This window comes from Octopus bimaculoides, chromosome 6 (genome assembly GCF_046866305.1).
Source record: "Octopus bimaculoides isolate indiv1 chromosome 6, ASM4686630v1, whole genome shotgun sequence".
Classification (NCBI taxonomy): Eukaryota; Metazoa; Mollusca; class Cephalopoda; order Octopoda; family Octopodidae; genus Octopus; species Octopus bimaculoides.
The window spans coordinates 1,983,968-1,999,985 of record NC_142933.1 but is presented as its reverse complement, the minus strand read 5'-3'; the positions used below and the strand labels follow the sequence as shown (position 1 = coordinate 1,999,985).

The window sequence follows — 16,018 nt, the reverse complement described above, 5'->3', positions numbered from 1 at the left end:
CAGTTTTATTTCAAGATTTCTTGCCAATAGAGAAAGAACCGGTTTCTAACCTAGATCCAAGGCACCTTCACTGGAATTTCAACATCAGCAATGTATGTATGTATGTATATATGCAGATTTGTATGTTTTGCTTTATGTATGTATTCTCATGCATATAGTTGCATATCTCGAGATGCTCATATGTATTTAAATGATAAACTTCTGGAAAGTTTTACAGATTTTTACAGTTCCAGTGATGGATTGAATCTGTAGTCTTCGAATTAGCTTTCTCCTTTCTGATTTTGAGAAGCTGAATTTCTCAAGATTGGTATTTAGGCAGTGTGTTACATATCCCAGGACCCCAATAATGTATGTATACGTATGTATGTATGTATGTATGTTTCTCTTGTGTTTTTAACCATTTAAATTCTTCCTCTAAAGAAGAAGCTGCTTTCTAACAATGAGTCAAAGCTCCATCTTTGGAATGTAGATAACGAAAACAATGTCACATTTTAAATCTGAGAAAAGTCTGTTCCGCTTCCAGATTGAGCGAATCATTTGAGTGATTTCTTTTTCTGAAAATCCAAGCTTATCCAGACTGTCCGTTTGTATGTCCGTCGTGCATGAAGACCACTGGGAGTGAGGCATTCCATAGCATTTTTTAGAATATGTCTCTAGGAGAAAACCAGATATGCAGAGAATGGCATTGAAATATTTTGGCGATCTTTGCTTGCGCTTGGGATCATGGCGTTCCCACATTCCTGAGCCTGCAACCCATATCGACACTGGATATATTGCCTTGGCTTGTCTCTGTCGATGGGGTGGGGAGGATCTGCGAGATGTCGTGCAAGCCAAATTGGACCTAAAAGTTTAGGTTGCGTAATCGCCAACGGGCTGACTATTATCCGACGCCCAGTCGAGTAGAAGTCGGCTAGTAAGGAAGCTGCGAGTGCGAACCCGGGTGAAACCGACTGCAGGTGCAATAACCTAATGCACAGGCATTGCAAGCATTTTGCATTGACAGTGGTCAATGACGGTCTTTCTCGGTCATGAGTGAACAGCCATCATGCATGTATGTATGTATGTATGTATGTATGTATGCATGTATGTATGTATAGATCGCTAGCCACTAAGCCTTTTCCTATTTTCTTTCCCTGTTTATTTCTGTGTTCCTTTCTGTGGAAGAGCGTAGGTTCGAAACGTAAAAGACTTTCTCACTTCCTGAGCGATAAACTAATACAATAGTTTGTTTACACACCCATCTTCGTCTTGTTTATTTGTAAACTCTCACTATGTATGTATGTATGTATGTATGTATGTATGTGTGTATGTATGTATGTATGTGTGTATGTATGTGTGTGTGTATGTATGCATGCATGCATTTGTGTATGTATGTATGTATGCGTGTATGTATGTGTATGTATGTATGTAGGCATGTGTGTGGGTGTGTGTATGTATGCATCCATGTATTTGTGTATGTATATTCTCTTCCATTTTTTAAAATTAGTTGAAGTAGGAGCTGGTTTACTCTTTTACTCTTTTACTTGTTTCAGTCATTTGACTGCGGCCATGCTGGAGCACTGCCTTTAGTCGAATCAAATCGACCCCAGGACTTATTCTTTGTAAGCCTAGTACCTATTCTATCGTTCTCTTTTGCCGAACCGCTAAGTTACGGGGACGTAAACACACCAGCATCGGTTGTCAAGTGATGTTGTGGAGACAAACACAGACACACAAACAGACACACACACACACACACACACACACACACACACACACACACACACATACATATATATATATATATATATATATATATATATATATATATACATATACATATATACGACGGGCTTCTTTCAGTTTCTGTCTACCAAATCCACTCACAAGGCTTTGGTCAGCCCGAGGCTATAGTAGAAGACACTTGCCCAAGGTGCCACGCAGTGGGACTGAACCCGGAACCATGAGGCTGGTAAGCAAGCTACTTACCACACAGCCACTCCTACATACAAAAAAGCAGCGTCACATTTTGAACTTGCGAAAAGACTTGAGTATATTTACTGTTCCGCTTACAGATTGTATTTACAATATACGTATTAAATGGCTGATTTAATTTTCAGATAAAAAGGACAAAAAGCTTTTCCAACCAAGTGCACCGATTATTATTGATATAAATGTGAATTTATAACCTGGGTGTATGTAGCATAAGAAAGTTTTGGTTATTATTAAAGCCAGGCCATATATGTACGTGTATATTTTACATTTATATTTGTATATATTTTATGTATTCAAGAGTTTCTCAAGGGGTGGGGAGCGGGAGCGGGGGACTTCAGAATGAGGCGTAAGTAATATGTAATAAAACTTGCAATAAAGCTTTAATTAAAACTTCTTTTGAATGAACAGTACACACACACACGCACACGCACACACACACACACACACACACACACACACACACACACACACATCAACTATCCGTTTGTGGTGCAAGGCATCTTTTTTTTTCTTTTCTGTATTTTCTTTTTTGAAAATCGAAGCGAGGCGTGGGACAAAAGACTGAGAAACACGTACACACACACACACACACACACACACACACACACGCACGCACGCACATACACGCACACTAGGTTGGCAGATAAATTCGTTTCTTTCCAACGTTATTTGAACTAACACTAAAAATATTCATTTTGTTGTGTTTTAATGGTTCTTTTTTGTGGCTCTGTTCTTCCTCTACAACTTTTGTTACCTTTTCCAGACCGTACAATTAATAATGACGATGAGTGCAAAGTTAAAAAAACAAAAAAGAGCATTTTCACCACCTATTTCTCTTCGTTTTCAACCAAGATTCCACAACTGGCAAAGCTGTTCGAGACATAACTGCTGTGAACAGAGAAGGGGATGTTACTGAAAGAATTACACAGAAAAGCTTTTCACACTTCAAAGAGGGGAAACTCGACCTCACAGACTCTTCACGTTCCGACCACAGAAGGATTAAATGCATCCACGAAGATCTGCATCAATCCACTTAGGAACTGGCCCAGCAGAGAGGATGTTCTTATGATACTGTTACCCGTCCTCTTCGCTCAGTGAGTAAGGTTCAAACAACTCGATGCATGGGTGCCACATGCTCTGAACGGAAGGCATAAACTCCAGCACTCCCTTATCGCCGGCAGTCTGCTCGCTCGACACCAGGATACTCGTGGACACAAACAGAGATTTCTTCATCGCATCGTTACCGGCGAAATGGTGTTTTTGCGTTAATACGAAGCAGAAGAAAGAATGGTTGAGTCCAGACAAATAAGCAACACCTCGAAGCCAAGCCAGAGCTGCATCTATGCAAGACAATGATCTACGTTTGGTGGTACTGAAAAGGGACAATCCACTATGAAATGCAGAGCTTTACGTTCACCAAATGCACCGGTTCAATGAGGTAATCCAACTGAAATGGCCCATCCGGCAACATGGCGTGCTTTTTCAACACGACAACAATCGTCCTCATGTGGTTAATTTGACCAAAAATGCTATTGAAGAACTCAGTTGGGAAGGTCTATCGCACCCATCGTATTCTCCTGATATAAAACCTTCAGACTTATCACCTTTTTGGTCGCTCTCCAACAGTCTGCGAGGAGTTTCGTTCAACAACAGCGGGGAGCTGAAAACGAAGCTGGATGTATTCTTCGAGTCAAGACCTGGGGATTTCTACCGTCATTGACCAGGGAGTGGAAAACTGGCACGAAATCGTGAACAATAAAGGAGAATATATTACTAACTATTTGTTAAAATTGTTGATGAAATCCAATATCTTTACATTAGGGCTTATATGTGGTAGTGGTGGAGGTGCCATGGACGTCAGTGTTTGATATTTTGTGCTATCGACTTCCACGGAATTCGAACTCAAATGCGGCAAAACATTTTGTACGACGTTCCTAAGATAGAGCCAAACGAAGAGGCCTCAATATGATAAGGACTAGATTTACTAAAAATAGCAACTTAATCTCCCTCAAATCATTCAATACTTCATTTAAAAAGAAATCTGATGGATATAGTGTAAGAAACTGTCTGAAAAGATGGGACGGTCACAGGTGAAGCGTCTGATGATAGGACTGTTTGACAAGGGCAGACCACAACAGAGTAAAATATTGTTTTTATTTAGAAGGCCAGCAAGTTTGAGAGGAGAGGGTTAAGCCTATACCATCGACCCCAGTACTTGCCTGGTGCTTTATTTTATCGATCCTAGAGGGACGAAAGGCGAAGATGACTTCGGTGAAATCTGAACTCAAAATCTAAGGAACCGGAACAAATATAGCAAGGCATTTTATTTCCGACACTAGAACGATTCTGCCAGTTACTCGCTGCCCTACAACAGGCTGAAACATTTCTAATTTTGGCACAAGGCCAGCAATTTCGATTAGACCGATCCAGTATGCCACTGGTACTTACTTTATCGACCCCGAAGGATGAAAGGCTAAGTCGACGTCGGCGGAATTTGAACTCAGAACATAAAGACAGACGAAATACTGCTAAACATTTCGCCCGGCGTGCTAACGCTTCTACCAGCTTGCCGCCCCGCAACAAGCTAAAATATTATAAAAAAATATTTCGATATTTTAATAAAGCTCTCTCTCTCTTTCTCTCTCTGATACTGACAGCCAACAATCTAATATAAATGACTATTAGAATTAGTGACCAATATTATATTATATTAAAATTTCAGCTGTCAGTTTTATTGTGTTTAGTTCATATTGTGAGCAAATGAAATCTAAAACACGGCAGCATTGAGGTGTGACATTGTACTATGTTACAAATAACCAGATTAGTTCATCCTGGTGACTGGAGTGTGACATCTCATTTTGTTACACATTTGTAGACCAGTCTATCCAGCTAGAGGTAGGTGACTGAGGTGTGACACCATTATAACACAATAGAATAACCTAGACAAATACAGGTTTATGAAGTACCATACATCATAAAATTCTTGATTTATTAAAATTATCTCCATTTCAAGAAGACTGTGTCAATAATTACCGAATGGCAATTAAGACCCGCCCCTCTTGAGAAGGGTGATAATCTCATGAATCAAGAATTGACATGCCATTAAGGAAATGGACAGGTTTATCGCCAGAAGAGAACAGTCGTAGGCACGTGTTTCTGTCTCAATAGCTGCCATCAGCACAGCGATTATCTCCAGTAGCTAAGGGACTTAGACGTATAAAAAAACAGAGTACACATTAATGGCCCAAGTAATTTGCATAATTCATATAAAAAAGTGAACTAAGATAAGTAATTCTAGGTGGCCAGTGGCACGTGTTTAAACGACAGACAAATACATGTGTTTAACAAGAGAGAGACTTTGGTGGAGATTGCAATTAAAACGCAGGTCAATCTTTATAGAATCTGATTTGAGAGGAGGGGAACAGAAGACAGTCTGAAGTGTAACTAGGACCGACCTTTCGAATAGAAGAAGTGGTTCAAATTAGCTAGAAACAACAGGTAAAACTTCTATCGATTCACACGCTTGTTTTAAAAATAAAATATTATTGGGTTATGTAATTCTAGACTAAAAGGTGGGATGGTCTCAGTTGGACCAGCTTCGATTACAGGTCTGGTGGATGAGAGCCGACAAGGAGTTAAACGACATGAGAACTTCTATCCAAACATCTGTGACACCGAGGAATGGTCGAACAGAGTAAAACGCTAAAGATTCTACTCATCCTAGACTGAAATAGCACCGACAAAATCGGAATGCAGACGTGTAAATAACCGTGTATATTAAAGGCGCTTACGAAATGCCAAACAGCTAAATATATTAAAGATCACCAGATAAATAAACCCAAACCGGGTAAATAAACATGTTAACAAGCAACAAATAGACACGACGACGGATATACGGGTAAATAAATATTTTAATGAACACCGGGTAAATAAACAAACGGTTATCAAGCAATACAATACCTGAATATGGCTATTTAAGCTGGAATCTAGTAAATAGACACTTGTAAGGGTAAATAAACAAATGCACAGTTATTAATAGTGTTATTTTGGTTAACGTGCCCATAGCTTTTTCAGCCCTCATTCATGGAGTGATAGAGTGTGTGTGTGTGTGTGTGTGTGTGTGTGGTTGGTTAACTTTCGGCTCTTAGCAAAACAATTGACGCCAGTGTGACAGAGAAGCCGGATGGTGAGTGTAATAGAATAAATTAAGTCATGGCCGAGCGTGAAGGATGGTGAGACAATGGCAAGAGCAACAACACCATGGCTAGTGAGAGAGTAGAGAGCAGAGTTAACTAGGGACAGATGGACAATGGACGAAGTTTATCCAGGTGGATCACCAAAGCGTGCAAAGGGACACACGTACTGACTCTCAAAAGGCGCAGCGTACTGTTTACATATCAGGGAAAATGTACTTGTTATAGAGCACAAGCACCCTCACCCACAAGAATATCTGGCAAATATTCTTTTACTTGTTTCAGTCATTTGACTGCGGCCATGCTGGAGCACTGCATTTAGTCGAGCAAATCGATCCCAGGACTTATTCTTTGTAAGCCTAGCACTTATTCTATCGGTCTCTTCTACCGAACCGCTTGGTTACGGGGACGTAAACACCAGCATCGGTTGTCAAGCGATGTTTGGGGGAACAAACACAAACACACTCACATCTATATATATACATATATACGACGGGCTTCTTTCAGTTTCCGTCTACCAAATCCACTCACTAGGCTTTTGTCGGCCCGAGGCTATAGTAGCCCAAGGTGCTACGCAGTGGGACTGAACCCAGGACCATGCGTTTGGTAAGCAAGCTACTTATCACACAGCCACTCTTGCGCCTATAGGCAAATAGGTAAACTTTCATTCGCCACCACCGAAACCACCACCACGACCACCGCCGCCGCCATTTCTTTCTCTTTGACCACCTGAACTAGCAAATCTGTGACCCCCACCCGGCCCAGAATCCACCCGATGCACCTATCATCTCTAATCAAATTTGCTGTGACTCATCTCACGGGTCCCGTATATCTTCTGCTTATTTTAGTTTTTGATTACGACCATGCTGGAGCACTGCCGGCATGTAGAGAGAGGGGGGGGGGAGAGAGGGGGGGAGAGAGAGGAGGAGAGAGGGGGAGAGAGGAGAGAGAGAGGGGAGAGAGAGTGGGAGAGAGAGGGATAAAAGAGATAGAGAGGGGGAGAGTGAGAGAGAGCGGAAATAGAAGAAAGAGAGGACTAGAACAGAGAGCGATAGAAGAGAGATAGAGAGGGGGAGAGAGCGGGATAGAAGCGAGAGAGAGAGAGAGAGAGAGAGAGAGAGAGAGAGAGTTGCCGCTTTCGTGAAGCAAGAGCTGGAAGTCGATTTAAACCGATGTCAGTATTTGATTGCTACTTAAAGGCGAGGCGGGGCTGCCAGAATCGTTAGGGGGCCGGGCGACTTTGCCTTTTATCCTTTCGGGGTCGATAAATTAAGTACCAGTTGCATACTGGGGTCAATCTAATCGACTGGCCCTCTCCTAATTTCAGGCCTTGTGCTTACTTTACTTTATCGAACCCGGAAGGAAAAAAGACAAAGTCGACCGGAATATATTTTGCTCGACGCACCAACGATTCTGCTAACTCATTATCGATGATTATTTTTAATGATAGATCTAGGAATGTTTGAGCAAACAACAATATTAGACTACGTAAAGTTTGTTAATTAAGGAATTGAAGTCATTATGGTAATTAAGTAATGTATCCGTCATCCCGTTTGCGTTTGGCACAACTAGAATAACACACAAACAATTCAGTATTATTGTTACAGAAAAGTGATACTGAGGCAGACGTGAACTCGAGAATCGAACGCGCAGCAGCAGTGTTCAGAGGAACGAACAAGATATGCGCCAGCACTTCGACTAACAACCGTATCAAGATTCTGCTGCACTAGAGCATTGTCTTTCCAACAGCAGTTTATGCAGGAAAAACTTGGGAAATATCTGCCAAGATCGCTCATAGGCTGGATGCATTCCACCAATGGTGTCTAAACAGAATAGTCAAGATCATCTTCAGGGATTGAATCACAAACTTTGAAGTCCAGAGAGGAGCCAATCTGCACATCCTGCAAGAGATTGTGGCGAGAAGAATAATGAGACTTGCAGGTTATGATTTTCCAACTGCCAGAAGAATGAATACTCAATACAATTATTCAATGTGCATAACCAGAAGGACGGAGAAAGGGCGGGAGACGTAGAAAACATGGCGCACTACATTCAACGAAGATGCAGACGGCAATGCTCAAAAACCGGGATTACATAGGAACAATCCAAATAAAAGAGCAATGTTAGGATCTTTCATAGCATTTGGTAACCCTGTAGTGTTATGTTTGATTTCTAAGATGTACCAAATTATGTAATGAAAACTTTTGTAGTTCTTAAGACATGGATAATGAAGAGTTTTAACAGACACAGGACCACATATTTCTAAGAAAGAGGCAAAATCAATCGAATCAACGTAAAAGAACATAATACTCCAAGATATTTCGTCTGAACTTTCCCGATTCTGACAAGGTCAACCATTCCTAAAACATACAGATTAATACTAGGTGAATAACCACATAGGCATAGAACATAGCTGCATTGATATGACAAAAGAAAGGTTAAATAGCCATACTGATAAAGCGATGAGGCACATTTCCACACCAATACAAGAACAAGGCAAATAGCTACGCCAAGAAACCAACGGGGTAAATAGCCTCATGGATACTGATAAGACAAGTTCCAAGTTCATATCCCGCTAAAGTCAGTTCGTATCTATTTATTGTCTGTTTATACATGAAGCATGCATATGAAGTGGTGGCAAGAAAGTGTTAAATGTTAAGAAGTTCGCCTCGCAGTTTTGATGCATTTTGATCTTTTGCGGGCCATTTCAGGGCAAGTGACTTCTACCAAAGGCTTAGGTCAACTCAAGCCTCCTGAGTGAAATTGAGTCAATGGAAACTATAAAGAAGTCTACCAGATGGATTATATAAGGAATTCAAAGAGCCAGCCTTGTCACACCGATCACCGTCACGCTGATTCGTTCAGACAATTTGCGCTGACGATACATACACATGGCTGGGCAATATTCAGTCATTCCTGTGCTAATTCAAGTGATCGTCGAAACCGATGGAAACCCATTTGCAGATGGCGAATATCTCAGTGAAAAATGTATTTATTTACTACATCATTGATACTTGTTTTATCGACCCTGAAGAGATGAAAGCAATCTTTCAACCTTAAATAGCGAGAGAGAGAGAATGAGAGACAGAGAAAGATAGAGAAGGAGAAGGAGAGAGAGAGAGAGAGAGGGGGGGGAACAGACAAAGCTAAGGACATCAAAGTGACATTTAGTCCAAACCGCCACCATTATTCTCACCCTACTTCTCCACCGTTAATTATTATTGCATCAAAAACGGAAATCAGACAAAAACCAAGTAACACCATTGTTGTACATAATTGGTTGAAATTAGTCTATATACATCGTCACCCTCTGTCTCCCTGTCTCTCTCTCTCTCTTCTTTCCCTTATGTTTCTCCTTCTTTCTTTCTCTCTCTCTGTCATCTACCTTAACTTGTTATCCCACTCTTCACCCAGCACTAAATGCAAGTCATCCATTGTTACAACTGGTTTTAAACTGAACCATATATGGAACATCGTTTGTGTTTTATAGAAGCAAAACGATATTAGATTTTTATGTGGTTTTACACACACAATATACATATTTAAACTTACATATTAAACTTGGATCTACTCAGAAAATCTCTATATTCTATATATAAATCAACACGTCATAATAATAAGTATATATATATATATATATATATATATATATATATATATATATATACAGACACACACTTCTAGAAAATATGAATATAATAAAAACAAAATGAAAAAAGGTCATTAAAAGATCAACCCCGTTTTGTGTGTCATGCATTGTGCGTCTAGACCGCTGGTTCATATATATACATATATAAACATATACATACACACCTTTGTCGCGGTCTGTATTGAATAAGCGAGTATTTATTACAGTTTAGGGAGGACAACGCTCTCTGAAGAAACCGCTGTCACTGAGTAATAAACCTTTGGTCGGGAGTGGAAACAGAAACTGAGGTTTATCAAACACACACACGTACACAGAACAACAACAGCAACAGTTAATTTGTGTTGTAAAACTGCACTCAACTGAAGATTTATCCAGGTTATTAGTAAACAAAAACTTTCTGGCGATCTTTTGGGAACCGAAAGTGTAAGATTTAAAAAACAAAAAAAACAACTGAATCGTTAATAATCGTCAAAATTAAATCGACCTGATATAAAAAAAAACGATAAGAATTGTGATCTTTGACACAGTGTAAAATGTGATTTATTATTGTTATGAGGGTGGTGTAAGGCGGGTGAGCTGGGAGAATCGTTAGCACGCCGGGCGAAATGCTTAGCGGTATTTCGTCTGTCGCGAGTTCAAATTCCGCCGAGGTCGACTTTGCCTATTTATCCTTTCGGGGGTCGATAAATTAAGTACTAGTGAACCACTGGAGTCGATGTAATCGACTAGTCTCCTACCCACAAATTTCAGGCCTTGTTCCTATAACAGAAAGGATTATTAGGGTGATGTACTGGCAGAACCGTTAGCACGCCGGACAAAATGTTTAGCAGCATTTCGTCCGTCCTTAAGTTCTGAGTTCAAATTCTGCCGAGGTCAACTTTACCGTTCACCCTTTCGGGGTCGATGAAATAAGTATCAGTTACGCACTGGGTTAATGTAATCGACATACCCCCTCCCCCATACTTTCAAGCCTTGTACCTATAGATTATTATTATTATTATTATTATTATTACTATAGACAAGGCGGTGAGCTGGCAGAATCGTTAGCACGCCGGGTGAAATGCTTAGCGGTATTTCGTCAGCCGTTACATTTCAAATTCCGCTTAGGTCAACTTTGCCTTTCATCCTTTCGGGGTCGATAAATTAAGTACTAGTTACGCACTGGGGTACATGTAATCGACTTAATCCCTTCTCCCAAATTTGAGGCCTTGTACTTCTAGTAGAAAGGATTATTATTATTATTATTATTATTATTATTATTATTATTATTATTATTATTATTATTATTATTATTATTATTATTATTATTATTATTATTATTATTATTATTATTATTATTATTATTATTATTATTATTATTATTATTATTATTATTATTATTATTATTATTATTATTATTATTATTATTATTATTATTATTATTATTATTATTATTATTATTATTATTATTATTATTATTATTATTATTATTATTATATGAGCGGCGTACTAGCAGAATCCTTCGCATGCCAGACAAAATGCTTCGCAGAATTTTGTCCAACTTTACGTTCTGAGTTCAAATCCCACCGAGGTCGCCTTTGGCGTTCATCCTTTCGGAGTCGATCAAATAAGTACCAGTTGAGTACTGGGTTAATGTAATCTAGTTACCACTTCCCAAACGTCCAAGCCTTCTACTTATGGTAGAGAGGAGTATTAAGAAGGAGGTGAGCTGGCTGAAGAAGGATTAGGGGGCTTCGGACAAAATCTCTAATAATTTTCTTCTGGTTCTGGGGTCAGTTTTGTTTCTCACCCTTTCGGTATCGATAAAATAAAATACTCTTTGAAGTACTGGGGGTCAATGTAATCACTTTCCCCTCCGCCGAACTAAGAGTCTAGCGGCGTTTCTTTCGGCTATATTACGTTCGGAGATCAACTTTGTCTTTCGCCCTTTCGAGGCCGATGTAAATCGACTGACCCCTTCCCCACTAAAATAGCTGGCCTCGCGCAAAAAGAGATCCATGTTTTTCAATCCTTTGACAAGAAGTCAGTTGATTTACGAGCAAAACAGAGGTCAGCCTTAATTCACATCAACAACAATCTTAGTTTCCAAATAAGAAATAAATAAAGATTGTCTGCCAGCATAACATGGCAGTCCAGGTTTAGAACTAATGTTGCTGTAATTTAGCCCCAGCAGACATAATCTCCAGCTGGCATACGACACGATCTGCGTTCTTACATTTTCGTACAAGGGAATCTAGCACCCCCACTCATTCTCTTGTTCGAAAATATAAGGACACAGATCGTGTCGTATAGCCAGCTGGAAACGATGTCTCCTGGGGCTAAATTACAGCAACAGTCGTCCTAAACCAGGACTGCCATGTTATGTTGGCAGACAATCTTTACCCCAAAGTACTGTTACTGAATATCTCTCATTGTGATATCTAAAAATAGTAATTTTCTAAGAATAAATATTTTGAAAGCCGACGTCCATTACTCAAAGTAGAAAACATGGCAAGTAGACTGAGAGATCAAGTTTCAAATTTTGGTCGGACATGCCGTAAAATAAACTTTTAGTTTCATATTGTTATGTTTTAATTGTTTCAGTCACTGGAATGCGGCCATGCTGGGACATCACCTTCAAACAAATCGACTCCAGTACTTATTCTTTCAAAAGTAAGGGACTTATTTTATCGATCACTTTCTCCGAAAGGCTATGTTATGGAAGCGCAAATAAACCAACATCGGTTATCAAGTGGTGTGGTCACGCACACACGCATATATATGCGGTTGAGTGTGTGCGAGTATGTTTGTTCAGCTCTGTTGAGCAGGAGAAGAATTTTTACACATCCACTCATGACGTCATAGTCTTTAACTGAAAGATTCCCATGTATGTATGTGTGTGTATATATATATATATATATATATATATATATACACATACATATAAATGTTCATAAATAGAAAGGTATACAAGAAATTTCCTGGGATGCAGATAAGAATGTTTTTTAAAAAAAAAAGCAAGGGAGATAACTCTAGTAAGAGCAGCTGATCAAAATTAACGAGCAATGTTGACAATGTGGATAGAGTAGATCAGACTTTTAAAACTAACCGGATGATGGGGATGGGTGACAGCAACGAACATGTTTCAGTCTAATTAAACCTCGTCAGCGATGTGAGATGTTAGCAAGATTTAGAGTGATCATCAATAAATGCAAAAATTGAAGCAATGCAAATGTGTTGATTACATATATCAAGAACAGGACTGAAGGAAAATACCCCAAGGAAGTGCTTGGGGTACATACATACACACATACATGTACGTACGTACTTACACATACACATACATACATATGGTAGGGTTGCACATATGTTAAAGAGAATTACGTTAAAAATTTCGATTTCTTGAGATTAAGTTTGAAACTGAGAACACTAGAATTTTATGCAGAACGCTTTGTTTCTTAGGGAGGGCCAAGACCAAGTATACAATGGAGAAGGGTCATTCTGATGTGTTCTATAAATTTCGGTTAATCTAAACGTGCTCATCTGTGTTGTACGCATTTGGAACAAGTGCATCAGGTTTCAATTTTCACCAAACATCTGTTTATATTATATATATATATATATCATCTTCATCATTCAACGTCAGTTTTCTATACTGGCATGGGTTCGACGGTTCAACTGGGGTCTGGGAAGTTAGGAGGCTGCATTAGGCCCCAATCTGATCTGGCAGTATTTCTACACCTAGATGCCCTTCCTAACGCCAACCACTCCGAGAGTGTAGTGGGTGCTTTTTACGTGCCACCGGCACGGGAGCCATACATACATACATATATATATATATATATATATATATATATATATATATATATATACACATAGGGCGGCTTTTAAGGTAGCTCCTGTGGAGGGCTCTTCATTGGGCCTTGGGCCCAACAATCACACTTAATGCATTGAGTACATATTAAATTTTATTAAACTTAAACAATATTTTTCAGACAATGAACAATTTTCATCAAAACAATGGCATAATTTGTCGACTTGGAACTTATTGCAAAGCTGCATGATAAACAACAGTACTACCACCATCGCCACCACATCTGCCATACACACACCATTCAGACTTCTGACGCCACCACCATCAATACTTTTGGACTTCGCCGCCTTCCCCTCCACCATCACCAGTCTTTCACGTCACTTACACTCACCATCGTCCCTGACAACTACCACCACCACCACCACCACTACCACCGCCGCCTCTATCACAACTACAGCTCATACTATTACTATTACCCCATTACCATCACAGTGTTCAGTTCCCCTTTCTCTCACTCTCTTATTGTTACTCCCACTGCCACCATCAACATTACTACTTTTAATAAAAACATCATTAACTCTACCTGAATTCATTTCTCTCTTTCTTTCCTTCTCTTTTTCTTTCTCTCTGTCTGTCTTCACCACTGCCCTCACCATCACTATATCTACTATTACTCTCATCCCAGCATGAGCAATAGTAAGAGAGTCAATGAATAGTGAGAGAGGGGGGGGGTCAAAGTGTGACACACTGACACAGATATTAATTTTCGCATTTATTATATTAGATATATATAGGTAAAGAGAGAGAGAGAGAGAGAGAGAGAGAGAGGGAGGGATAGAAAGAGAGAAAAGTGGGTTATGAAAGCTGAAGATGAAAATATTGATCAAAATGAAATCTTAACAAAAAGCCGAAACACTTTCATTTTTACAAAATAACTGAAGAAATGTGGAACTCTAGATAATAACTTACCTTTTAATTCACAAGTCCCTTCAAAAGGGGGACGCGGTTTCTCGGTATTTCCAGCAGGAAGACGCAGAGCTGAAAAATCGGAATTCTTGGTGGGTTGGCAAACTAAACCGACCCGACATTTCCCCAGAATTTGGTACATCCCTCCGCACGTTTGGTGCAGACCACGAAGGCAGACTACACAACAACCGCAGTCGTCTTTAATCCTCAGCTCGGTCGGGCACTGTAAGTAGGTTCCACCCTCATGGGGGCATCTCGTGGGGTCACAAGGGAGACAAGACGTGTCGACAGATGACGGCGACGGCAAGGGAAGTAACACCCAAGGCGCTTGTGACGACGACGAATTGAAAATTGCAAAGTAAGGTCCAGCCGTTGAGTTTGAGGCGACGTTTGAATCCGTCGAAGTTTCGTAGGTTACGTTTGACAAATCTGTTCGAGATGATATTGCATGAAAAAAGTCATTGGGTTCGGTTTCAGCGGGAACATGCTTTTTAATGATAGTTTTGCGTTGATACTGGACATAGTTCTGTGGTTGCCTACGTAAATGTCGGCGTCCCATCTCAGTACCTCGTCCCTTATTACGCTCCCGCCCGTTGGCTTTGAAATAACTGTCATTTTGTCGCTGTGGCCCCAACCAGCGACGTTCAGTCACATTAACTTGCTCTCGCAGGTAGACGGAGGGTGCGGTATAGTTGCTCACAGTTGCTTTATCCGGCAGTTTTGCTGCCAAGAAAGTAAGGTTTGAATCCGACCGATTCGCATCGGTTTCAAAAATGGCGGGCTGCGAGCCGTCAGGTGACGACGGCAGCACCAACAGTCTATTGTCACCGCCGGCCGATGGCGTCGGTGATGTTGTGGCGTTGATAAGTTCCAACGACATCGTAGGTGAGAACGCGAACATTAGAAGTATGAATGTAGTGTTGATTAGAGTTGAGAAAGACATTCTTTTGCGTGGCATCTTGCTGAGATTGGACTTGGTGAGTGGACTTAATAACCATGCTGGCAGAGGCCAGGAAGCAAGACTGGAATCTGGAGAGAGAGAGAGAGAAAGAGAGAGAGAGAGAAATGAGGTTGAATATATAAGAGTAGAATGAGAGATGGAGGGTAGTGGTGGAGATGCAGGGTGTGAGGAGCGGAGAAGGAAGGAGGGAGGTAGGGAGAGGGTAGGAGGGAGTTAAAGAAAAACAACGAAAACATGCCAATGTGTTTGTGTGTTTGTGTGTGTGTGTGTGTGTGTTTGTGTGTGTGTGTGTGTGTGTGTGTGTGCGTTAATGAATGAGGATGTCCATATTGGTCCGTTCAGCTATGTAAGTTTAGGCTTGGCCAAGATATCTTTACGACATTGTTAAATACAATATTACATCAATATTTACACCCACATAAATCACATACACACACACACACACACACACTGTATTCATCCGTGATCTTTACAGGTACCAG

At 40.2% G+C, this 16,018-nt stretch overlaps 1 protein-coding gene across 8 annotated transcripts in view; it reads right to left on the bottom strand.

Moving 5' to 3' along the window:
- Positions 1 to 16,018, bottom strand: part of LOC106872073 (cysteine-rich motor neuron 1 protein) — an 87,936-nt gene that overhangs the window by 65,855 nt on the left and 6,063 nt on the right. For all 8 annotated transcript variants that reach the window (XM_089353356.1, XM_089353354.1, XM_089353360.1 and 5 more), the window contains exon 2: positions 14,579 to 15,604. In XM_089353356.1, the coding sequence (XP_089209482.1) occupies positions 14,579 to 15,604 (1,026 nt within the window). The remainder of the gene's footprint in view (positions 1 to 14,578; positions 15,605 to 16,018) is intronic.